The sequence below is a fragment of the Drosophila navojoa genome, chromosome 5, assembly GCF_054131105.1.
Source record: "Drosophila navojoa isolate 15081-1374.11 chromosome 5, UAZ_NAV_1.0, whole genome shotgun sequence".
Lineage (NCBI taxonomy): Eukaryota > Metazoa > Arthropoda > Insecta > Diptera > Drosophilidae > Drosophila > Drosophila navojoa.
In genome coordinates this window covers 516,421-540,396 of record NC_142893.1, presented here as the reverse complement: position 1 = coordinate 540,396, position 23,976 = coordinate 516,421, and the positions used below count along the sequence as shown (strand labels likewise).

Genomic DNA, 23,976 nt, shown 5'->3' with positions numbered 1-23,976 from the left:
AATGGTTCGCAACTGCGCTGAGGAATCGTTAAAGCAATTGACGCTGCGGGACTGCCACATTATGTGCCATGTATGTACATAGATATGTATGTATGTATGTATGAATATGCCAGCAGCTGCCTGATAACAGGCAGGAGACAGGAGACAAGAGACAAAAAATGCTTATGGTTATAGACCAATAAAAACAGTAAGCTCATTGTGGGAGAGCATGAGAGAATAACTGACTGCAGGATACTTTATCGTGCTGTAAATATAGACAAGGCTGGGAGAAATGGGCGGCGTATTTGAGGCAAGAACACTCAAATAAATAAAGCACTCGATATTAAGCTAATAATAAAGTGTAGTATTGCATTTATTTGTAACTCTGCCTGCATGAGAAGAGTCGAAGAGGAAGTCAAACTGGAAGCCGGACGTTGCAAACAATCAATATACCCGCTTTCACTTTGTCAATGAGCATCAGCGCACACACGCACACAGCATGTCAGCTTCCATGTATGCGTGTGCGTAACGGAACATTAATTAACAGCAGAACAGCTAATGGCGGCTGCAAAAAAAAAAAAAGAAATGAAAAAGAAAAATAAAGAAAATCCGTATGGCGTTTATCTAAAGCTCACACTTGGCGCCATTTAGCTCAAGTGTGTAAGTGTGTGAGTGCGTGTGTATGTGTGTGTCTATTCCATTTCCCTTGGCATTTACCGCCGGAAGTTGCCTTTGGGCGAAAATACAGGAAAAAAAGAAAGAAGACAAACAAACTTTGCACTCTCAGTTGGCAACAAACTGTGGAAAAAACTAATTAAATAAGTTATTGTTTTTCTTGAAGAACTATTCTCATGAATTATATCGTATGTAAATAACAGAGAAATACAAGAAAACCAAAGAGCAGAGATAATTAAATGTCTGCTCAATTGATGTATTAAATTGTTTAATGGTCTTCATTTACAAGTTTTAAAATGGCTCAAGAACTACGTAGACAAACATAAAATATGAAGTATACATTGTTTATATACTTAACCAGGATCCGTAGTTGCAGTCCTGCTGAACTGTCCGCCTATTCGATAATCATAAACACACTTAATTTGGCTTGCAGTTTCTTAAGACTGTGAGGCTACAATCTCCAAGCCTAGTATTAAGTATCTCCTAGTCGGATATTTTCTTGGCTCTTTACATTTCTGTATAGAAACGTAAATGTGTCATATTCCCTTAACTCTATTTAGACCTTTGCTTATTTGTTTGTTTATCCGCTTTAGTGTGACGCTGTACTTGTCGTGTCTGGCTTATCATAGTGTCATAATCGCATTATTAACATCCTATTAAATCTCAATTTTTTGCGCTTTAGGCTAAATATTTTATGCAGCGATAAGGCAGTTTAAGTGCCATGAAATATTTCAATTTTTTACAATTTAATTAAACCACTTTTTTAATGCGTGTTTCTGTGTTTTTTTCCTCTTTCATTTTCAAGTGTTGACAAACGTTGATTTGCAAGAGATGCAAAAAATATTTACGCTTTTTTTATGGTCAGCAGTGGACTTTAATATGTCATTTCAGTTTTATGTTGAATTGCGTTCACGGTGATTGATGATCAAATATATGAATATACATTAATGCCCTGCAGTCAATAGTCAAAGGAAATAATATTTTTGATTGGGGTGAGTTGAGTCAATGTAGCCAAATCTGTCTAAAGGAAAATGTCTAGAGTGAGGGCATCTTCTAGTCGAGCAGTCCTGCTCAAACGACATATTTACGAGCCCATTTGTGCTTTGGGCCATTTCGGCAAATTGGTTCAAAAACTGTTGAATAAATAATCATATTTTGTGTTCTTAGCGCAGGCAAAAAGTTGTTTTTCATGAAGTTTGTGTGATGTGTGATGGCGGTTGTCTGCTGTCTGCTGTCTACGGCTGTTGGCTGTTGGCTGTTGGCTATGGCTGTCTGTTGTCTTGTGTCTGGTATATCCATCAAAATCAAATAATTGACAACTGCCAGCAACAATAACAACAAATATTTTGAAGCAAACTTTTTGCTCGTGCAGCTGCTTGCAGTGAGAAAACATGTGAAACAAAATCTGAATTACTATTGCGAAAGGCCGAACAGGATTTAAATGTGAGCCGAAGCTGGAGTCGAACCCATTAGCCACAAGCAAACACCTTCGTTGACATGGCTGAACATTGGGGCGAGACATTTGATTTGCCAACTCGCTGACTTGACTGATTTACGATGTCGCAAATATGTTTATCAACTAAATATATATATATATATGTATGTATATATCTCTCAGATGTATATACAAATGTGTGTGCGTGGCAAAAGTTGTATCTATATCGTTAGCCAATTAACTGCTACGCCCAGCTACTCAGCGTGCGACAGGTGTTGGCTCCGTTTCCACTATGTCCTCAAGCAAAAGTCTCTCAGCTACAGCAATCTTTGGGCTTAAACCAAATTTAGTGTGAAATGTAAGCGTATTTGAGCTTCGCACTTTTGCCTCGCCGCGCATTAGTTTTTCAATCAATTATCGCTTGAATTATGTTGGCCTGTTTGACCAGCTTAGCTGCTGCTGCTGCTGCTGCATTAATGTTGGCTTTAAACGCGCTCTGTGGCATTTCAAAATTGATGCGAGCTGCATTGTAGCATAAAGTATGAAGTTTACAGTCGTTCCATTCAGCTGCACAATTTCGTAATTTTGTGGCATCTGCCCGAGCAAGATGCAAATCATGATTCTAATGAGCCCCGTTTCAGCATCTTTCACCTGTCGCACTGCTGGCAATGTACACAAACCACACAGAGTCAAATGTCGATTGCCACAGCTGAACTCCACGCTTATTTGGCCACACAAACGAAGATTATTGAAACCGACATGGATACAGATACGGCTATAGAAAAACTTCTATCCTTCTATAGGATTCGATAGACTAATTGCCTACCCACAGAGCGCACGGCGAGACTGTTTTCCTATGCCTTTTTGGCATAGCACACAAATGGTGGGTATCTCTGACCCCATAAACTAAAGCATACTGAACTCTAAATGTATATTCGTATATCAGTACGTATGTATATGTATATCTACTGCTTTTGCACTAGTGTACTTTACTTTTTCCTGAATTTGATAATTTTCGGTCTTCCTTTTACAGTTGCTCTACTTAAAGTTTTCTTAAAGTAATTGTAAGTCCTATAACACTTCGAACTATTCAAAGGTGTTCAACTTATTGGGTATCTGTCGGTCGAGCAATTGAGACTCCTTTGTTCTTTTGATTTGGCCAAATCAAGTTTCGTTTTGGGTTATTGAGTCCGATGATTGCGTCCCTTGTGGCTAGGCAGACTCGCTTTGTTATGTTGTGATACGCTGTTAATTTGGGCTAATGTGTCTGGCAAATGCAGAGCTTATTAGCTTAATTAAGATACTTGTGGTTGAATTGATTTCCAATTTAATTCTCTTCTCCTCCTCCCTCTTGTTCTCCTTGCAGAGCAGCATGCTGTAAGTGGCCAGCAGAAATAGACTTTAACAATGCAGGAGACAAACATGGCCCAGAGACAGCTGGACGAGAGCGTCTCGCTGAATGAGACGCTGCTCAAGGACTTGGAGATCACGCGTGACGACATTCAGGACTTTGTAAAGCTGCTCTTCGACTTCCAGAAGAAGAATCAAACGCAACAGGACGAATGCCAAGGCTACTGTCAAGGCGAAATCTACAGCTGGCTGCGTGCGTACAATGGCATCCACGGCTACGTCTCGCTATTGGTGAGTAGACCCACTCCCAGTCCCACTTCCCGTCCCAGCCCCAGTCCAGTTCCCTCTCATTAGCAACAACAAACAAGACTGGGAACTAATTATCTTGGTGTTGCCCTGTCGCGTGCCACAACATTTTTCATTTTGAATACTTTTCCCCCTTTGCGCTCTGTCACAATGTCAACCCTTTTAAGCGGCTAGCCGAGAAGGTCCTTTTTCTTTGTCCGCCGTTGATGAATTCGCGCACCTTTGAACTTATCCAAATTTCCATTTATTTTTTGCTCTGACCACAGATTAAATGAATTTCTCTGTGTTTACATTATTCATAAAATGTGTTTTTTTTTTTTTCATTTATATTTTTTGTTTAGACGTCCTAGACAAAAAGCCAGCTGCATGTTGCGAATGCTAAGTTGGTAGTTAAAAAAGGCTTTGAATCGAGGGGCTAGAAAAGTTCACATTGAAGTTGCCAAAGAGAATTTTATTTGGCACGAATTAATGGGCTGATTTATAGTTCTATTTCTACAGCTAGATTCTGGCATCTAAAAAAGAAAAAGAGGCTTTAAAATGTTGTTTGGATAATACTTGGGTATTCCTGGATTCTAATAGGTCCATTAAATTGTCTCTTTCGTACCTGTTTTTACTATTCAACGACATATTTAAATCTCTGTTCTTGCTATTCAATGGAATATTTAATTTTGCAAGTTTCTAATTAATGTCCAAAATTTCATTAGCCTTCTTCATATTGTAATTTAAATTCGGGATTGCGCAATTTCATTAGAATAGACAAAGAAACGGCTCAAGGTTTCTGGTTCTGACGAGTTGACGAACAAAGAGAAAATCAAATGACTGCTCAGTGAGGAGAGCAAAATGATATGTTGGTCGAACAAAAATTTATAATTGCATCAAATCATTTCCGTAACAATTCATATTGCAGTAAAACTTTTAGCTTGAACGTTTCTGTCATCGTCCATTTATCCATCTATCTCTCTCTTTCTTTAGCTCGCTTGCTTACTCGCCTCTGCTAATGTGTGAGCGAATAAAGTGTGATATTTATTATTTGGTCAAGTCATGTGTGAATCTGCATTTGAATAAAATGTGTGAGAGACTTTACTGAAAGGGTTCAAGCTCTTAAGGAAATAGAGTCTCTGTGTGTGCGTATATTGTACATATATTGTGTGCCTGTGTGTGGTCTACTTTGTGTGTGGTGTATTTGGTGTGAGGTTTCTATCACTATGTTTAGACAGTCATGGCTTTGTTTTGACACTGGTTTATGGTTATTATTATGCCCTATACCCTGTGGAAGATTTGCAAAACAATGCTTATACTTATGTACACGAGTCCAAGCACTTACAATGGATTCTTGTTCATGATTTGCGGTGGTATAGCCATAGCCTCTGCCTATCTGTCTGTATGTATCTATCTGTTCTATATATATGTGAAGCACAACCTGCAGAAAGGCTCTCCCTCTGCAAATTCCCATAATTATTATTTGCAGGGTATCCCTTCGCCCATCATGCTCAAGCACCGTTTGCTTAATAGTTTTTTATTTTCTATTTTCTATCCACATTTTACCATCCTTGGGCTTTCCTGCTGCGTACAGATTTGCATATTCGGGACAATAGCCAACATACTAAACATAATGGTGTTGACCAGAAAGGAAATGGCCAAGGCGCCCATTAACAACATATTGAAATGGCTGGCAGTTGCTGATATGTTTGTGATGCTCGAGTACATACCCTATACGACATATCAATACATCTATATGAAGCCAGGTGGGTGAAAACGTGTTAAGGAGATTTAACGAAATGTTTGATTATAATTTTTGTATTTATTTATATATAACTATATATTTATTATACATTTACTACTCTTACAGGCGAGAAGGACTTGAGTTACGCATGGGCTGTTTACCTGCTGATCCACATGCACTTCACGCAGATTCTGCACACGATTTCTATTGGTTTGACCGTTACCTTGGCTGTTTGGCGCTACGTGGCAATCAGGTGAGTGGCAAGTGTAGCGTTGACAATGTGTGGCCCTAGCACCTCATCCCCACCCCGAACTCCTGCTGAATCCGGCTAACTGAATAATATGACGGAAAATGTGGCTTCTCTTTCTCTCTTTCTCTGTTTTCTGTCTTCTGTTCTGTTCTGTTCTGTTTTTCTGCTTTATAGCAAACTATTTCCATCTCTAATCCACAGACATCCGAATGGGAGCTGCGCCAATTTTCTGCTGGCACATTCCAGGGAGGCGATACTCTTCCCCTTCATCATCTCGCCCATTCTCTGTTTGCCTACGTACTTTGTGTTCAAGGTGCGCAAGACACACGAGATGGACACCATAGAGCACGAGCCCATGTATCATGTGTACTTCGACACGGACTCTATGCTGTTTAGGTGAGTGGAACTGAATTGGCTCAGACTGACAGCCAGATACCCTACTAAATTGCTCTCCTTCTCTGTTGACCCTTGTAGATTCAACTTTTGGATACATTCCGTGATCATTAAGCTGCTTCCCTGCTTCATTCTAACCGCCATCAGTCTCGTTCTGATGCACGTTCTGTGCGAGGCTTCGCGAAGGCGTCTCAAGCTGAAGGACTACGACAATCCCACCAAATACGCCATTCAGCTGAATCTCAATGAATCAAAGTCTAGGCGGTAAGTAAAGTTTAATTTATTATTATTTTATCAATTTACATCCAATGGCCATTTTTATATAGATTCCTTCTCTGTTCAATCTTAACATCATCTTTTTATTTCTTTCCATCATTGATACAGATTTCAGTTTCAATTTCAATTGAGCTTTATTCGTCCATTTGTAATACAAAAACGAGCATCGCCCATTTTTAAAGACACCTTTCATCCAATTTTTGATTTCTGCTTCCATTTCTTAATTCATTTTCCTGGATTTTCTCTTCATTCACCTCATTCCTTTGCTTCAACCATTTGAATACAATTGTTGACTGTCATCCTTACCTGTTCTTATGCTTTGTTTAACCTGATATGGGTTCAGCAATTGGGATGAAATTCGTCATTTTTCGTTTCGCTTTTGCCCGTTGGGTTAAGTGTGTTTAACCTTTACCTTTACCATTTCCTCAAATTTCTTTTCTATTTCGCTGGTTTACGACTTAAGTGCAGTTTTGGGTTTGCCTCAGTTAAGGTCCATTCCACTGTTTCACATTTGTCATTGTTTATATCTTTTTAGTCTTTTTACTGATTTCTATTTGCTTTCCACTGTTTCATATTCATTATATATTGTCATCTCTGTCATCTCTGCTTCTCTTTGTTTGCTTAATATATTTTATTTCACTGTTCCATCTGTAATGTAACTCTCTTCGCTGCTTCATTTTATTTGCTTCACGCTCTCCTTCCAATCGTTTTACTTCTCTCTATCTGACTTGTGTTTTGCCCTTTCTGCAGACCTCCGCGCTGTGATCGTCGCAATGATCGAACCACTCTGCTCTTGGTGGCTGTGCTGATACTCTTCCTGGTCACGGAGTTTCCGCAGGGTCTGCTGGGCCTGTTGTCGGGCGTGCTGGAGAAGTGTTTCTTCGCCCATTGCTATCCGCCCTTCGGTGAGCTGATGGATCTGCTGGCACTCATCAATGCGGCTGTGGGCTTCGTGCTCTACGGACTCATGTCCAAACAGTTTCGCACCACGTTCCGGTCTCTGTTCTTCAAGCGTCACTTCGGCAGCAGCGAGATGACGCGCCTCACTCGAGTGACCACCACCTGTGTCTAGAAGCGACTGAATAGACGCTGGTCGAGAAGTAGCTAGAGAGAGATGATGAAATTTGAAGGCATCTCAAAGATGCGCTTTGAAGTGAGCTTTGAAAAAGTTCAGCTGAAACTGTAAGCCAGGGCGTTTAGGGTATACCAAGAAACTAAGAAACTAATTTTGTAGGGCATTAAGTGGCATTTCCATTTAGCAGACACATAATACGAGTTTTCAAACGAATTTTTTAATGCAGCTTGAAATTAGATGTATCGATATACATATGTCGATTTATTGATATATATTCATATATATATATATAAATATAAATTTACTAAACTGAACTATTCATGATTCTGAGATAAGAAACGCCAGCGTTTATTAGCTTTTAAGAATTAAATACGATTTTTTATGCATACATTAAATAAAATAAATTTAAAAATTAAGAAATGCAAATTGACGAAACGAGAATTTGTATGGAGATAAATTAAAAACAAAATTATTACAAAATAATTATTAAATAGGAAGTAAAGTTGAGTTGCAAAGGTAAAAACTAAAAATAATATAAAATAAAAAAACACAAATGAAAATCAAAACTGGTTAAAGAGAACGAAGCAGCCGATGAGCCCCTTGAGCTGTTTTGTTCTTTTTCTCCATTTGAACTTTATGAAGAGAATTAAGTACACACAATTCATTAATATTATAAATATGTAAATATATATATACATATGTATACTATATAGATGTATTAAATAGATTTAATTATGAATGTAGCTTTAAGGTCGCGTGGCTAATGTATTTGCATTGGCTTCAAATCGCTCGCATTTGTTTTCACGCTTTTTGATTTCAATTTTGAACAAGTTTCAAATAAATGTTCGATGTGAGTTAATAATCTCATGTCTCTCTCTCTCTCTCTCTCTCTCTCTCTTTCTCTCTCTCTTTCTCTCTCTGTTGTGTTATCCTTTCAATTGCCAGTGCTGACCACAGCATTCACTTCTAGCGGTAGCTCATCCTGCACCACATCCCGGTTGGCTGCATCTGCGTCTCCTGCTCGCATGGAGTCGTCGCCATCGCCTAGTATACCCTGGCTGTGCGTCGAGATGCGCAGCAGCGACTTTAGTTTTGTGGCCTGGAATTTATACTGAACAAGCAGCGGGTCTTATATATTGATAGAATTGCATTAAAGCCTTTATACGAATTTAATGATTAGAAAACAATCCCTCTTTCCGTCCCTGTCGTATCAAGTAAGAAAATGACTGGGTAAGACAATTTCCACTTTGAAGATAAGAATCTATGCTTCTATGATATACCCCATCTATAATATATTAATATTTCCCTAATTTTTTAGATTATTTATCCAATCTGTAGAGCCAATTAAATGTTTTTTCGTGTTCCGATAAATTTCCAACTTTCATTTAGTTTTAATTAATTTTTAGAACTTTTTTAAATGTCAGAAGAAAAGCTACAGAAATGCGACTGGTGAGAGAAATACTTGTGGCTTGAGTTCTAAAAAAAAGGAAGAAGAATTGGAGGGAGTAGGAACAATTTGAGGTATATGAAGGTAGAAGGAGATGGTAATTAAAAGGTAATAAGCTGAAGTGAGAAGGGGGTAGGTATGAGGCAATGAAGCCCTTTAATGTAGGAGGAGGATGTGGGCAGTGAAAGATGTGGGAAGTGGTCGAGGATGAAAAGTGAAGAATGTAAGAAGTAGATGAGGATGGGAGGTGGGAGTTGGAGTTGGATAAAAGAGAGAATCAGATTAAGAATAAAACAAAATGTTCTAATCAAATGACTTGGCCAGGAGCCATTGGGCACGCTGATAGAGCACGCGACTTACTTCGGTGGGCAGCAATAAATCCTGAGCGTGGCTCATAAAGCGATTGTAGTGCTCTGTGGCCAAGGCCAGACGCCCAGTCTCAAAGCAGAAGAGCGCAAAGTTGAGGAACACCAGCGGATGTCGCATGTTGCCGCTGGCCAGGTTGCAGGCACGCTCGAGAGCCACAAACGCATTCTCCATGTCGTCCAGCTTGCGCAGGCACACTAAGAGAAAGTGAGACAGAAAGGGTATTCCCATTTCATTGACAGACTTTTTGTTGAGCACTTACAGCCCAGGAGCATATAGCACTCGGCATTGTCCTTGCGTAGGTTGATGGCTGCAGCCAGAGTGTGAAAGGCGCTCGCATATTGTTCCGCTGTTTGACGGTCGGGGAGTCACGTCAACATTAAATATTAAATACAAAGCAATAACAAAAACATAAGCTAGACTACAACAGCATCGAGGCGGGGTAGGAGAAAGGAGAAGCGGAACAACAATAAGCTGTGGCAGGCCATAAAAAGTGCAAATATTTCAAGGACCTGTCAATTGTTTTTTATGTTTCTCGTTTCCTTTATTTTTGCGTTGTTTTTGACATTTATGAAAGGTCTCTCCCAAAGGCTCATTATTTTTGTTAGGCGGCTGCTTTTATTGAGTGGGCTTGTTTCCTATGGAGGCAAAGGTCTAGGCCGCGCAGAGGGCCAGAAGGGCAGCAAAGACTTTGTTGGCTGTCCAAATATAATCAATACGAGTATTACACTAATTGTAATTTGAAGGTCGAATTCCTACGATTTTCTGCCTAACAGCTAAGGAAGGAAGCCTTCCGGGAAGGACGGAAAGAAACCTTTCAATGCAAATGTATAAATAATTATTTTGTATATAAATATAATATTAACTGTAATGTGAATGTGTTCTAAGTTTGGAAGAAGACCTATAGGCCAATAGGAAATTAATACAAATCGTATTGTGTTGAGTATTAGGGACTAACTTTGTAGGGACAATGAGTGGACGGGAAGCTGTGAAATTCGATCTGTGTTTACGGAAGGAAGACGGTGCTGTAATTATTGTATCGTTATTGTTGCAATTGATTGCCTTAATCATTTGTAGTCTCTACATTCTTATCATAGAGCTACAGGGTATTTCAATAGTCAATAGGCAATACTCACAGGCAATGTATATGAGGCTTAGATTGTAGAGCGCATTGTAGTTGAGCGGCGAGAGCCAAATCGATTTGCGTAAAGATGAAATCGCCTAGGGAACAAATCAAGTAACTCTATCTCTTTCTCTTCCTCTCTCCCTCTCTGTCTGTCTATTTGAGTGACTTTCTCTGCTTACCACAATGAACTTTTGCTTTTTGAAGAAGCACAGACCAATGTTGTTCCAGAGCTCCGCAATTTCCGGCTCGGCATCTGCTATTTGGCTGTATTTGCTCAAGGCGCCGTCCACATCGTTGCGCGACTGTCGAGGGTGCCCCAAATTGTCAAATTCAAGCGACCAGGTATTGCCAATCAACTGCTCACCTGTAAAATGGCGCCCAGGGCCAGCAAACCTTTCGGTTCGCAGTTTCCTGCGAAATTCACAATTTCAGCCAGACGATCGAACGCCCTTTGCGTTTCATTGATTTTCAAGTAGAGCACACTGATTTCTGTCAGCACTTCCGCATTCTCCGGCGTGAGACTGAAATGCAAATGAGAATGGGAATGAGAAATAATAACTAAATAGACTCGAGACTTGTGCTCACTGCAGACAAGCCTCGAGCACGTCGATGGCCTTCTGGTAGTCCTTCTCCTTGCGATAGAGCTCGGCCAGTCGAATGTAGCTCTCCTGTTTCTTGCCCGATTGCACGGCCCGCTCGAAGTACTCCCGCGCCTCCTTCTGCTGCTGTCGCGCTGCCTCCAGTTGGGGCTGTGTGGCGGCTGAGCGATAGAGCAGCTCGCCCAGGTAATGAAAGATTTCGTGATCCGGGCGAGGACTCTGCTGCTCGGCATCCCGAAATACGCTGAGTGCTTGACTGTAGCGACCCATCAAGTAGCTGGACAAAGAGGGGATGTTAGAGAAAAGTTTCATAAGTGTATGGTCTCATAAATGAGAGCACTGTTTAACAAAATTGAAGCTTATCCTGCATTAAATGATTACGTTGTTTTTACAATGAATGCTTAAATTAAGGTCAAGTATTGCCAAGCGTCTGAATGAACTCCTTTCTTCTTTCTACTTTATCTTATTTGGTCTAAGCTCAAGTCTGCACTGAAATGCATAGCCATGTTGGCCAGTGTGGTTGACCTACAGAGTCCTTCCGATTTCCTTAATGTTCTCAATATTTTTGGAGTTCAGCTCGGCTGCCCTTTGAAGGTTGCGCAGCGCCTCGATGTTATTGCCAGCTTCGCGGTCAATTAGGCCCTGGGGTGGATCAACGTGAGTGAATAGTTCAATGTAATTTCGGTCGGATTCAGGCACTCACCTGCACAAAGTACAGGTACTCCGCATTCAAATGACGATTCAGCTCACGCGCGATGAGTCGGCGGCATCTGTCGAATTGGCGGCGTGTGAAATAAATGTGAAGCAGCCAATCGATGTTTGCGTCTGTTGGCATTTTGGGCGCTAATTGAAGATTGTCATCAACAGATTGTCCTCTCTCTCTCTTTCTAGCACTCTCACCTGGTTTTACTACCTGCAGCGAGGGCAGTTCTATGAGAGCGCCGTTGCAATTGATTTGCTCACTGCCCGCTTCGTACATCTGATTTCAGTTTGGCTGGGCTCCAAAAACAGAGTTTTATTTGATTTACGCTCATATGTTGTGTTGTGCCTTTTGCAGGTTGCCATGGCTCTGTCTAGGGTTGCCACGCTTGGATAACAAGAAAACTGTAAACTCTATTAAGGTCTACAAGAAAAGCTTCTCAAGTTTCTAAAAGTTGGAATTTTGTTGTGTTCCATTTGTGGTTGCCATGGTTCACCCTAGGTTTTCCACCACTCGCCAACAGAAAAACTCTAGTTTTAGGGCTGTCATCTTTGTCGAAAACAATGCATAACAATTTTTGCCTTGGCTCAGTTTTTCTTTAAGGCTTTTTATAGCCTTTTCTGACTTTGATTTGTCATCGAATTCACCTGACAAATTAATTAATGCACGTGTTTTTGTGTCTTTGAGCCCGATCAGTTGTAAAAAAGTCTCGAAAAGGCCTTTTCAGCCAAATGTCCGAATTTTTAATTAGTGTTGAGCCAAAAAGCGCCGATGCCAATTGAAATGCAATAAAATCAACGACAAATCTGACAGACAAGGCAAAATATTTCACGAATCAATTGCAATTGACCAAGCAGCGAAAATGAGCTAGGTATATGTGTGAGTGAACGACTCGTAGATACCCTGGAAGCAGCTATAGGTGTTCAACAAGCTATTAATTGGAATAATAGAGATAATATAAAAACTCATATACGACTCGTATCGCGGCTGACAGTCATATATACCCCATATTTGTAGTCTTTATAAGATATTAATGGCGGACGAAACAAAATAATTAAAACGAGTTTTCTCGTAGGCAGCCAAAAAGGAAATGCCTTCAGCTGCCTCTACCTCAAGCGCTCCCCACCGAAGCTTTCATCTGTTTCCACACTTTTATAGGCTCTGCTACAGATACGATGGAAGGAGACCGTCTTCTACTCTCCCCCTTCTCACACGCATTCATTCATTTTCTCCGTCCTTCTTATATGCAGATTGGGCATTATTGAGACTCTTCCCACACTCTCTTCCCTCTTCTCTTTCCCCTGGCCCCTTCCCCATCATCAGCTGAGGTGTATAATTACTCAATTTCCAATTGACACGCCTCACTCAGGTGAGAAACTCGTCTTGTTTGCGCTCCATTTGCGGCTGCGGCCATTTGATCGTGATCTACATTCACAATAAGCAATTCACAATTATCAATTCACGATGACCAAAAGCGAAGCGTAAATCCATTAAAGCACTTTAAATATATTTCGCACAAGATCACAAAACTCGGCTTGGCTCGATTGCGGCCAGCATCAAAGTGTTTTGGCTTTTTGGCTTCTTTTTTTAGCTTTTAGTTGGAAAAGCCAATAACAAATTTCAAAATTTAAATTTCGAAATGGCAAATACGAAATGAGTTGTTGGGGCTGCTTTTATTGTGAATTAAAAAAGGCAGTCAAACAATAATGAATAGGTGATGACAGAACAGATGGCCTATATGCATATGTATACATATGTAACCCTGTATAGACGCTCTACCTAATTGTATAGTTTACTAAATTTTCTATACCTTAGTAATATCACATATATGAGTGGAAATTATAGTGTGTATTTACTGTATAAAAATACAGTAGACTTCAGTACTACTAAAACTGTGACATATCCAAGACATAAACCTTTACAGGAATCGATTTCTTCACTGCTTGCTGGTTTTGTAACTTGACTAAGATGTAGTCAGCAAACATTTGACATTTTGAATTGGTTTGCGTCTCTTCTAACTGGCGCCATCTATGTTTGGATTATGTTTTGAAATAATTGATTATGTTTATAAAATAATTGGAGGTGATTTGTTTTTGAGCTTGTTGGCGCCATCTATGCTTGAAGCAATTTTCACACTTGGCGGAAAATTAAAACATAATTTAAAATAATTTCAAAAATTTTCTTAAAAATTAAATATAAAGTTCTTTCTGCTTGCTATCTTTACGCTTTGCAATTTTTGAATTGGTCACTTAACGCTTTAATTACTTCCTGTTCTTTGCCTCTTTGTGTTATTAAATTGTTCAACCAGCAAATGAAGGAGGAACAAGCAGAAGACGCAGAATAACATAAAGTCAAGCGTGACATTTTTCAGATATTTCTTGGCCGTTTCGTTCTCTTTTCCTCAGCTTGGGCACAAACAAAATAGCCGCTAAATGATTTACAGCCCATTTGGCTGGGACATGATCTTTGGGTTTAGCTCGAGAGATGTAGAATGAAAGGGAGAGGGGAACAGTTGGAGGTACAGAAAGAGAGAGAGAGAGAGAGAGTGATAGAGAGAGATCGAGCAGGAGCAACAGCTTTTGAGGGCAGCAAGTGGGCTGGCCAAAAAGGGCTTACGCAGAGGGCGTGATAGGCAGAGGGTGAGGCAGCTGGCAAACCGGTTTATGCAACTGCGCAGTTTTTTTAAAGCTGTTTTGGCTGCATTTTGTGCAGTTTGTTTTTTTATTGTTTCTTTTTAGCTTTTTTAGCTTTTTCATGGCGAAAGCTTGTGCCATTTCCTTAGCTTATTTTGCTACAGTTTGTGTTTGATTTGTGGGCTAATTTTTGTAGTTGTTATACATTCAGCTCGTTTGACGGCAGTTTAGGTCTCTTGCCCTATGTGACAAAATTCTCTTTTTCTTATATTTTATGAAATACTTCTTTGTTAGCTTTAGCATTTTTTTGAATCATTTTGTCTTACATTTTTAGTTTGATGCAGATTTAGCTGCATTTTGTGGAATTTCTATATCTTTTTTGCGGCTCTCATATTTCGTCCGTGATTCTGGACCTTCATCTCATTATTATTATTTTTATTTCCCACTTACTGTAAGCATTGTTTTTTAGCTATTTTTGGTTGTTTACAATCATTATTATTCAGTCTTATTTGCTCTAAGCTTAGTCTGCTTATAAACTGTTTATAAAGAGTTTTCCGAAATTTCTCTGCTGCTTTTGGCTCTTATTTTGTCAACTTTTTATTTTCGGCTGCACAGTTTAGCTTTTTTCAGCTTAGCTTGCTTACAGCTGTTTTGGTCGCAGCCTTTTTCTGGCTTCAAGTTTTTGCTGCATTTTGTATATGCTTTCTGTTGCGCCTGATTTTCGCTTTTTTTCTGCTTATTTTTTCTCAATTTTTTTTTGGGGCGCTAAAAAGGAAAATCAGCGCAAGAATCGGCGAACGATGCCTGTTGCTTGTTTGTTTGTTGTTGTTGTTGGAGCCGTCACCCAGATTATCTGGGCAACTGGAGTAACCAGTTTTGTTGTTGTTGTTTTTGCGTGCTGCTGCTGTTGCTGTGGCATGCAACCTAAATATAGAACTACAAACTATATATATATATATATATGTATATATTTACACATATATATTTATTTGTATATTCTATATATACAAACAATATTCCACCCATATACTCTTTTAGCACTCTTCATGTCTATCATACCCTCTTCTCGCTATTCTTTTGGCTGTGCAAATCTTTGACTTCATTAAAATTTGAGTTTGGCGCGTTTTTTGTTGTTTTTTGTTTTTGCGTTTTTATCTTATCAGCCACAGCACGCACACACACACGAACACGCACAGGGAGAGCTACGCTCTCTCTCTCTCTCGCTCGCTTTGTATACATTTTCACCTTTCGTTTTACCTGTTGATTGTTTGTGTGTGGCACGCCGCGCTCTCTGCAAGTGGCAAGCGCTCGCTCGCTTTGCTCCGTTCTCCCTTTTCTCTCTCCCTCTGTTTCAACTGCCTTATCTCGTGCTCTCTCTTTCTCTTTCTCTCTCTCTGACTTTAACGCTACGATCGGCTGCCTTTGCCGTTGTCATTCGTCTTCAAGCAACGATCGCGCGCGGTTCAGCGGCTTTTTGTGCTACACCGAAAAGTTTTTGACAACAAACTTCACTTTTTGCGTCATATTTCACAAATACCAAAAAAATTGAAGTAAATATCCAAAAAATATTAAAGTGAGTGTATTGTGTTTTGTTATTAATTGTCAATATTTTCATAAAAATAAATGTAATTGATCTGGTTTTTTTGGTGAAATAAAAACCGGCTTCAATGATTCATAAAGAGCTCCGCGGCTGCAGCCAGCTTCGATTTTCGATTTTATTTTGTTTTGTTGACTCACTCGAAATGCAAAAATGAAAAACGAAAACAAATTCACAAGTTTTTAAATAATTTATGCGTAATCTTTGACGCAACAGCGAATGAAATAAAAAAGAGATAAAAGTGAAAAAAGTGTGAAGCATAAATGATTTAATTGCTGTAACTGTTACCTGTTACCTTATGCCAAACGGAACTCAATTAACTCTGGTTTATCTGCTTATCGCGCGTGCGGCTAACAACTTTTAATTATATAGAACTGTTTGTCAGATCTGATTCTGTTTCTGCTTCTTCTTCTGCGTGCCCCTGAAATGCTCATATAGTCGAATTATTATGACTATCGCATTTATATATCTCTCTCGGCATTTGTGCTACAAACTTGGTTGTTATTCGATTGATATTTGAGGTTGTGCCCATACACAGAAGATTACAGAAGATATCGCAGGTGTATGAATGAAATGGAGTATAAGAATCATATAGAGAAGATATGTGCATTACACATAGGGTATCTTCTAGTCGAGCAGTGCCGTAGCAATACTAGTTACTTGTTTAGTTATTGTTTTTGGTGTGGAAAACATGATTTAATTAAAAAGCTGAAAATGTTTTTGCGCCCCGCTTGGCGGTTGAGTGTATTATGCTATCTGTTTGTATTTGTTTATTTATTGTATTTCCATTTATTGTTTCCTTTTCTCTTGTTCTTGTTAAGTTGTTTAAAATCGTTTGAGCTTTTTATGCCATATTTATCTTTATATAAATCTCTATATCATATATATTTCATTCACGTTTTTTGCGCCATTTTCGAAATACAAAATAACTAAAAAAATACAAACAAAAAAATTAAAAATGAATTGAATTAAATTTTCAAGTTGCCTGCACAACAATTTTTTACTTTTAAACAATTTGATTTGTGTTTCATTAAAAACATGCGAGTGGAATAAACTCGCTTGGGGGCTGATGCTACCAAATGGATATGTTCAACAATCAAATATAAATTATTCATATTGAAATATTGTAATGATTTGTAATATGTTAGTGAAACATTTAAAATATATATTTTAAATGTAAAAACTAATTAAAAAAAAAACAAATATTCAGAAATAAAAATATGTATAAACATAAAAAAATCAGAGAAAATAATAATGATATTCTAATACAGTAAATAAATAAATAAACATATATATTTTTATAATAATACACAAGTCTATTTAAACGAAAGAATCAAATAGGAATTACGTCTTGGATTTAGCGGAAAGTGAAATTTTACTGAAAATATGATGTCATATGATTTGGCTTAGAGATAACTCCTCTATTTACTGCAGACATTCTCTTGTCTAGATGATAATTTCCTTTGGCCCAGATAAATGTGGTAATAATTAACTAGAAATACGAACTAAATAGATGGAGATAGAGCTTATCAAAAAACTAAACCGAAAAAACAAACAAACAACTAATAATTCCACTTGAAACATCATAAGTTCCCTTCGTCTGCTGGGCAATGAAAACAAAATGCAAACAATTAGCAAGATACAATAACAAAATACTCAGATATAGAATATATATATATATCTATACTGTATATATATATATATATATATATATATATATATATATATATATATATATATATATATATATATTTATATAGACAGACATTGGCAGCCGCTGGTCTAAACAGAACGAGAGAGAGAGAGAGAGAGAGAGAGCGAGAGTGAAAGAGACAGTGGGAGAGAAACAGAGAGGGGGACTCTGGGATTTAGCTGGCAACGTCTAGTGGCCGCACATATAGCCGCCATATAATGCAGGCAGCGGCGCTGACGTCGCCGTCGACGGAGGCAGCGACGTCGTCTGCCACTTGCTTGAAAAGATTCTTTCAGCTTTTTTTTTTTTATTTTTTCGTGTAGTTCGAAAAACATTTCATAGCAAAAGTTTTCGGTTTTCGGTTTCGGTTTTCGCTTTTTTGCTTTAGTTGAGAGAAAATCGTCGCTTAGTTAACGTCGCCCCACAAAACAACACCTCGAACGCAAAATAAATTTAAAGAAATCAATCAATTAACGACAACAGTGTGTAAAGATATCTCAGCCATATACTATACTCATATACATACATATATATATATATAGAGTTCATAAACTGACATCATCAGCAATAATAACAAATATATGAAAATAATTAGTGTTATCAAGCAAAAAGAACAAGAAACGACAGTAAACCAATCAACTACTACTTCTATCTCTCTCCTATACACACTCTTCATCCACTTGCTCTCTCTCTTTCTATCCCTCTTTTAGGCCCTAACTTAGTGCTGGTGTTCATTGTAAATAAAAAGAAAAACTAAAGTTTTTATGTGAAATTTTCTGTGCATAGTTGCTGAAGGTTAAAACCGTATATCGAAAAATAAGCACATATATCTGTATACCGCTATATATATATATATATACACACTCATATATGTATATTGGTATATAAGAATATAAGAAAAGAGCTTACGAAACAAAAATCTCGTGTACAAAAAGTCCAATTTTTTTAACCAACAGTTTCGAATTGTTCAAGAAACAACAACATCAACAGCCACGATAACAACAAACAAACAATTTATCTGGATTGAAGCTACATCGCCAGTTATATATATATATATATTTACAACTTAAATATATATATATATATTCACACAAAATCTTAAGAAATTTTTCAAGGTGAGTTTATTTTTAGTTGATTCGAAATGGCTGCGCAGATTTTCTATATGAAAGTTTTACTCTCGCTCTCCTAGTCACTCTCTCGCTCTCTCTTAGTCTCTCCCTCTCTCTCTTGCTCTTTGAGTTACAGTATCTGACAGATACATTTACCTATTGCGCTGACAATTTACGAAATCTGTCTGCCAAATGCATTTTATTCTTCTTTTACTCGCTCACTTTACGCGAAACGGGCATATTGGCTGACTGTTTCTCTCTGTTTACCTACTTTATGGTTTTTAGAATTACATGTATTTTAAAAGTATTTTGAATATTTTCAAGTTCTGTACACAGATTTTGAAATGGTTTTTAAATATTTTCAATACAAATATAATCAAAATAACAAAATTTACAAAAACATCAATCCTATTCAGATTCCATAGCTGCATCGAATTCATCAAGCTCGATCAGATTCTGCGAATCGTTGAGCAAGCATGGGGCAGTCGTATGCACTCGTCTCACTTAGGTTTATTCTATTCATTTTTCAGGCCATAATTTCTTTGGCATTTATTTTGTAATATATATGTTAAGCATTTGTATATATAAATATTGCATATATCTGATTTAAATAGGCGCCAACAAGAAAGATAGAGAAATATATTAATGTATCTCTAGGTCAGCCTGAAATGTATCTTTCGTCTGTGTATTCTATACAGTTTTGTATATATATATGATTCGACTGTACTCTGTCTGTTGATTTTCGCTTTGGCTGCGGCTCTGGCAATTGCGCTTTGCCGTTCTACGAGTATAGCGAGCTCTTTTTTTTTTGTTTCTTTCTGCTTGATCTATTTTCAGCCAGCAGGCCTGATTCTTGTCCCACCCCTTTTCGTTGCTCGTTACACATCGCGTATACGCATTGCCCGCGTTTTGTCGCTGCCTCAGCCACACTGTTCATACGTAACACCGATTTTCCATTTTCCATTTTCCATATTTCGATTTTCCGATTTGTCCATTCAACATTTTGCCAAAAGACCACCACGCAGGCAGTCAGCCAAGGCACCAAAGTGATGTAACAATATAGACGATCCGCCCCCGCCCCTGTAGATGAACTCCCCTACTTTTCCGGCTTATACAATTGCTTACGTATTTTGGCAATATCTAAAGAGTCTTTCCTGCCCTGTTTTCTGATCTATTTTGTGTTTATAGTCTTTTCGTATATTGCTTTGCATTATTCAATTTTTTTTCTATTTTTTTCATTTTATTTACTTGGCTTTCACAAGCTGTTTATATAATTTTGGAATATTTGGGCATCTATCTATCTGAGCGTTTTGTATATATTATTGGCTTATTTTAGAATTAGTTTCGCTTGTTTGTTTTTATTTTTCCATATTTTATTTAGAATTTTAAAAATTAACATTAAGCTTTAAATTAATATCAGTCATTTTACTTAAAATATATTTATATCAATTTTTTCTCCATCTCCCATCCCATCCCATTTAACTGAAATTATATAATTTACTCTCAAGTTGAATGAACTCTTCTATCTCGAATATCTGTCGCATCATTAATCATTCTCTATTTAGGGCTATACCTAAAAATCCATTGATCGATTCGCTGATAAGACTCAACGCGCTTTCATTGGAACTTTGTTACTTGTTGCGCGATGATTCAGTAGGTTGTTTAGAATTCCTGATAAGGGTTCAAATACAGCGGCGTCATTCGCGCTGCTCGTGAACAAGTATTGAGCTGTTATGGTGAGCCGAGGCTGCTCGGAGTGCAGATAGAAAAGTGCAAAGTGGTAAATGGGGAAATGCTTAGAGGCAAACTGAATGGATTGCTTTGTCCACTTCGCTTGGCGGGGAATGCGTATTTTTATCAGCTTGGGTGCAATTAATTAGACAGAAAGTGACGTCAGCTGCGGGCCACGCATAAAATTGCAATAAGAAAAAATAGGAAGGGGCAGCAGGAGGTGGTGGGATGCGTAGCAGGCTGAGAGCTTCCTTCTCAACTGTAAATCAAGTCATAAATTAAATAGCGCGTCCCAGGGTAAGTGGGAATGCCCCTAATGAGAGCAGAAATAGCGCTCATTAGTTTCGTATTTATGCTGGCGATGAATGACCAACTGATTTACTTCGTAGCCACGCCCTCCTAACGGCCTTACGCCTCCTCCTGCTCGCCTTGATCTGTGGGAAACTGAATGTGAAAACATTCGCTGAAGTAAATATTTTTTAATTAGAGACAAAATGCGAGCGCGATTGCGAAGGCGATTATTCATGAATACTGAATGAATGCATCCACTCACATGTGAATGCAAATGCATTTGCTTCAGTTGCTGTTGCAGTTGAAAACATTTTACAAGAATTTAACCTTCATGAATTGTCATGGTAGATTGCCTTTCATACTCAAGCTCTCTCTCTCTCTCTTTATCGCTCTCTTATACTCTGTCTCTCTCTGTCTTTCGCTTATGTGCGCATTTTTCGCCTGGTTTCGTTTGTCATTCAGAGCAGAATTTTTGTACAGCGTCGAACAACGCAAACAACATCAAAAGACCATAATTAAAATAACAGTTGATTCTGTTTGCACCAAGGTGAGAGAGAAAGAGAGGGAGGGAGAGAGCGAGATATTACGTCTTAATGGCATGTTTTTGCACAATAATAACATATCTTTCGTGCTGCACAAAGAATAAGATGGACTTTATACATACATAATTTGCAGGGTATTCATTTAATGCACTACCCTGCATATGACAACAATTAAACTGTTGCCAGTCTCTGTTAACTTTACATGTCCAGCTTCACATATGTATTGTAGCTATGTCTCTCACATATTATCTATATGAATATGCATTTATCTTGAATACCATCTATTCAGTTTATCACCAGGCCAGCTTTTATTGGACCCACAGCGAAATGTGTTAGCCATAAAAATGGGAATAAATTTGAATGCCTGAAAATAGATTTAAATATGGAAACATAGAAAATCACATTTTGATTTATGAGCACACGCTGCGGGGCAGAAATACAAACAGAAACAGAAACCGAAACACAAATGAATAAATATAAATAATATTTTTATTGTTTTATAATTTTATAACTCTTGTTAATTGCTCGTCAGCGGCTTGTGTTGGCGCCTCAATCACTTCCTCAGTCAGTCAGTCAGTCAGCCAGCCAGTCAGTCAATCGGGCAAACTTGTTGAGACATGAAACAAAAAGTGTTTGCCAGTCACGTTTTGTGGTGCAGTGGCTCAGTGTGGTTTGCTGGTTTTGGTGGTTTAGTGCTTGCCGCAGACAAAACTTTTTATCTAACGAAGATTTTGTATTTTCAGGTATTTTTTTTCGCACTGATTGTGGGCGTTTTATTGCGATTGTTATGTAATTTGAAAGTGAGAAGTGCGTTGAGACCGAATGAGGGCGAATGGGGGCGATGAGAGCGACGTGCCGGTTTCACATTTAGTCAAATTGCGAGCTTCAAGTTGTATAACTCTGGCACACACTCTGTCTCCTTCTCTATCCTCTTCTCTCCCTCTCTCACTCTCTCTCTCTCTCTCTGACTGAATGTAGGTCGTCGTTTAACCCAATTCAGTGAGAGTGGTGTATGAGAAAGTGAATAAGTGAATGAGTAAATGAGTAAATGTACTCATTAAGTGAATAATCCAGTTTAGAGTTTGGTCTCGCGATCGAAGGTATATTCCTTTCAAGAGCTGAGCTGCGACTGATTTTAAGAATGAGGGCAATTCCTTACACTAGGGTTTTATGTTTCTGATAACTATTTGAGAAAACATATATTACATGAGAAATCATAAATAAAGCTGTCAAAATGTGAACTCATCATAATGAATAATTAATGTGATATGAATAACAGCTTACTCTTATACATACTGTATTATCAAAGAGAACTATCAAGCACTTGATTGATTCATTTATAACTACATGATAACAAGGAATATATATACTATGTCAGCTCTGGTATTTATTTGTTTATATAGAAAAAATGTATACTGGTATCAGAATAGATAACAGTTTAGTTTTTGTAGATGGATGAATCAGGTGTATGCTATTGGTGCCTGCGGTCAGTTTGTAAGCATATTGTAGGGGGTCAAATATGATATACATAATGCTGATGTACTAGACCAACAAAATATTTGATAAAATTTAGTTTTTATCCATGGATACAAATACATAAATTTGCAATGCTAAATATAGAAATTATTGCCAAGATAATAAACGCAACGTCTACCCAAAGTCTCTGTTCGAGTACCTCAACAAATTTTTAACGACCTTTGTTAACACTTTTGGTGCTCGTTTTGGTTTTTGTGGCCTTCATGTGGTTTAACTTGCACAAAAGATTTCAATTTCAATTACAATTTCAATATCAATTTGAGTGGCCAAAACAACAAGAAAAAATCATCTATTTCGATCGACAGACGTCGCGTCAATGCCAAAGTCACAAATATCAAATTTTGTTGAAAAGCGAAAGAAAATGTTGGGAAATGAAGGAAAAGCTCAATGAAAAATGAAAGAAATTTGCGTCCTTACCCTTGGCAAATGGCGTTAAGAAGAATATCACTTGAGCTATATATATAATTATATATATATATACTGATGTATAAAATATATGCCAGGGCAATAATATCTGCTCAATGAAAGATCTACATATACTATAAACTATATACTATTTAGTAAAAGTATTAAAAATAATTTATAATTTGCACACGACTTGCCAAAAACATCATGGAGACTTCTCCCCTCTTTCGACTCCTGCTCTTTCTCGCTCTCTAGCTCTCTCTGTTTGCGTGGGCATTGCGACAGCTGCGAATGCCAAGTGAATAATTGTGATTGAATAAGCTCAACAGCCGGCCACGCCCACATCTGCACCCTCCATTCGACAGTGGGCCATAAATTAAGTGAATATGGCCTATAAGAAACGCATCTTGCAACGCGGCTCGGATTACCTTGCCACGAAGTGTGGCCAAGAGGGCCAACGAGATCTGAATTTGATGCAGACAAACAGCCGCAACGGCTGCCGCCTTTGACATACATGAAATAGTTTTTATGTTAAGCACACATAGCACAGATTCTGCTGTTGCAACAAAGCAAGCAGCAGATCAAGACGACGAAGAAGAAGAAGAGGAAGAATGATGCAAGTGCCACAAGGGAAGCGGGGAGTGGCAGGGGGCGCTTGGCACATTTTGACACTTGTCGCTGTCCATTTGAAAACAAACTGACAAATTGAACAGCATCGCGATGCGCCGTGAGCAGACAG

General features: G+C 38.2%; 3 protein-coding genes across 17 annotated transcripts in view; 2 read left to right on the top strand and 1 right to left on the bottom strand.

The window, feature by feature from the left end:
• The window catches only part of LOC108653786 (G protein-coupled receptor dmsr-1), a 50,687-nt gene extending 42,363 nt beyond the window's left edge, over positions 1–8,324 (top strand). The window contains exons 3-8 of one of the 3 annotated variants that reach the window (XM_030383114.2): positions 3,461–3,730; positions 5,319–5,490; positions 5,595–5,721; positions 5,893–6,114; positions 6,193–6,375; positions 7,138–8,324. In XM_030383114.2, coding sequence (XP_030238974.1) covers positions 3,497–3,730; positions 5,319–5,490; positions 5,595–5,721; positions 5,893–6,114; positions 6,193–6,375; positions 7,138–7,459 — 1,260 coding nt within the window. In that variant the 5' untranslated portion in view covers positions 3,461–3,496 and the 3' untranslated portion in view covers positions 7,460–8,324. Of the gene's footprint in view, positions 1–3,455; positions 3,731–5,318; positions 5,491–5,594; positions 5,722–5,892; positions 6,115–6,192; positions 6,376–7,137 lie in introns of all 3 variants that reach the window. The other 2 variants (XM_030383115.2, XM_030383113.2) reach the window with 2 other exon arrangements.
• Positions 8,325–8,388: 64 nt separating this feature from the next.
• On the bottom strand, positions 8,389–12,088 carry BBS4 (Bardet-Biedl syndrome 4). Of its 2 annotated transcripts, XM_018104561.3 has the most exons (10): positions 11,901–12,086; positions 11,704–11,843; positions 11,530–11,642; positions 10,987–11,277; positions 10,766–10,922; positions 10,581–10,703; positions 10,412–10,496; positions 9,538–9,624; positions 9,270–9,472; positions 8,389–8,573 (listed from the first exon to the last, which is right to left on the bottom strand). In XM_018104561.3, the coding sequence occupies exons 1-10, from the start codon at positions 11,977–11,979 to the stop codon at positions 8,397–8,399; spliced, it is 1,455 nt and encodes a 484-aa protein (XP_017960050.1). In that variant the 5' UTR covers positions 11,980–12,086; the 3' UTR covers positions 8,389–8,396. The 2 variants fall into 2 exon arrangements, with proteins under 2 accessions (XP_017960050.1, XP_030238972.1); XM_030383112.2 differs by lacking the exon at positions 9,538–9,624 and having other exon boundaries at positions 11,901–12,088.
• Positions 12,089–17,757: 5,669 nt separating this feature from the next.
• Positions 17,758–23,976, top strand: part of Zasp52 (Z band alternatively spliced PDZ-motif protein 52) — a 63,889-nt gene continuing 57,670 nt past the window's right edge. For 5 of the 12 annotated variants that reach the window (XM_089261877.1, XM_018104551.3, XM_018104549.3 and 2 more), the window contains exons 1-2: positions 17,946–18,105; positions 18,334–18,738. The gene's annotated coding sequence lies outside the window, so the exon portion shown is untranslated. Of the gene's footprint in view, positions 18,110–18,333; positions 18,739–23,976 lie in introns of all 12 variants that reach the window. The other 7 variants (XM_089261871.1, XM_089261872.1, XM_089261870.1 and 4 more) reach the window with 7 other exon arrangements.

Coding starts and splice junctions, on each gene's coding strand:
- BBS4 (XM_018104561.3), bottom strand. CDS start 11,979: ATGTACGAAGCGGGCAGTGAGCAAATCAATTGCAACGGCGCTCTCATA. Junction 11,643..11,703: donor AGTACCTGTACTTTGTGCAG/GTGAGTGCCTGA, acceptor GATCCACCCCAG/GGCCTAATTGACCGCGAAGC. Junction 9,625..10,411: donor AAGCCTCATATACATTGCCT/GTGAGTATTGCC, acceptor ACCGTCAAACAG/CGGAACAATATGCGAGCGCC.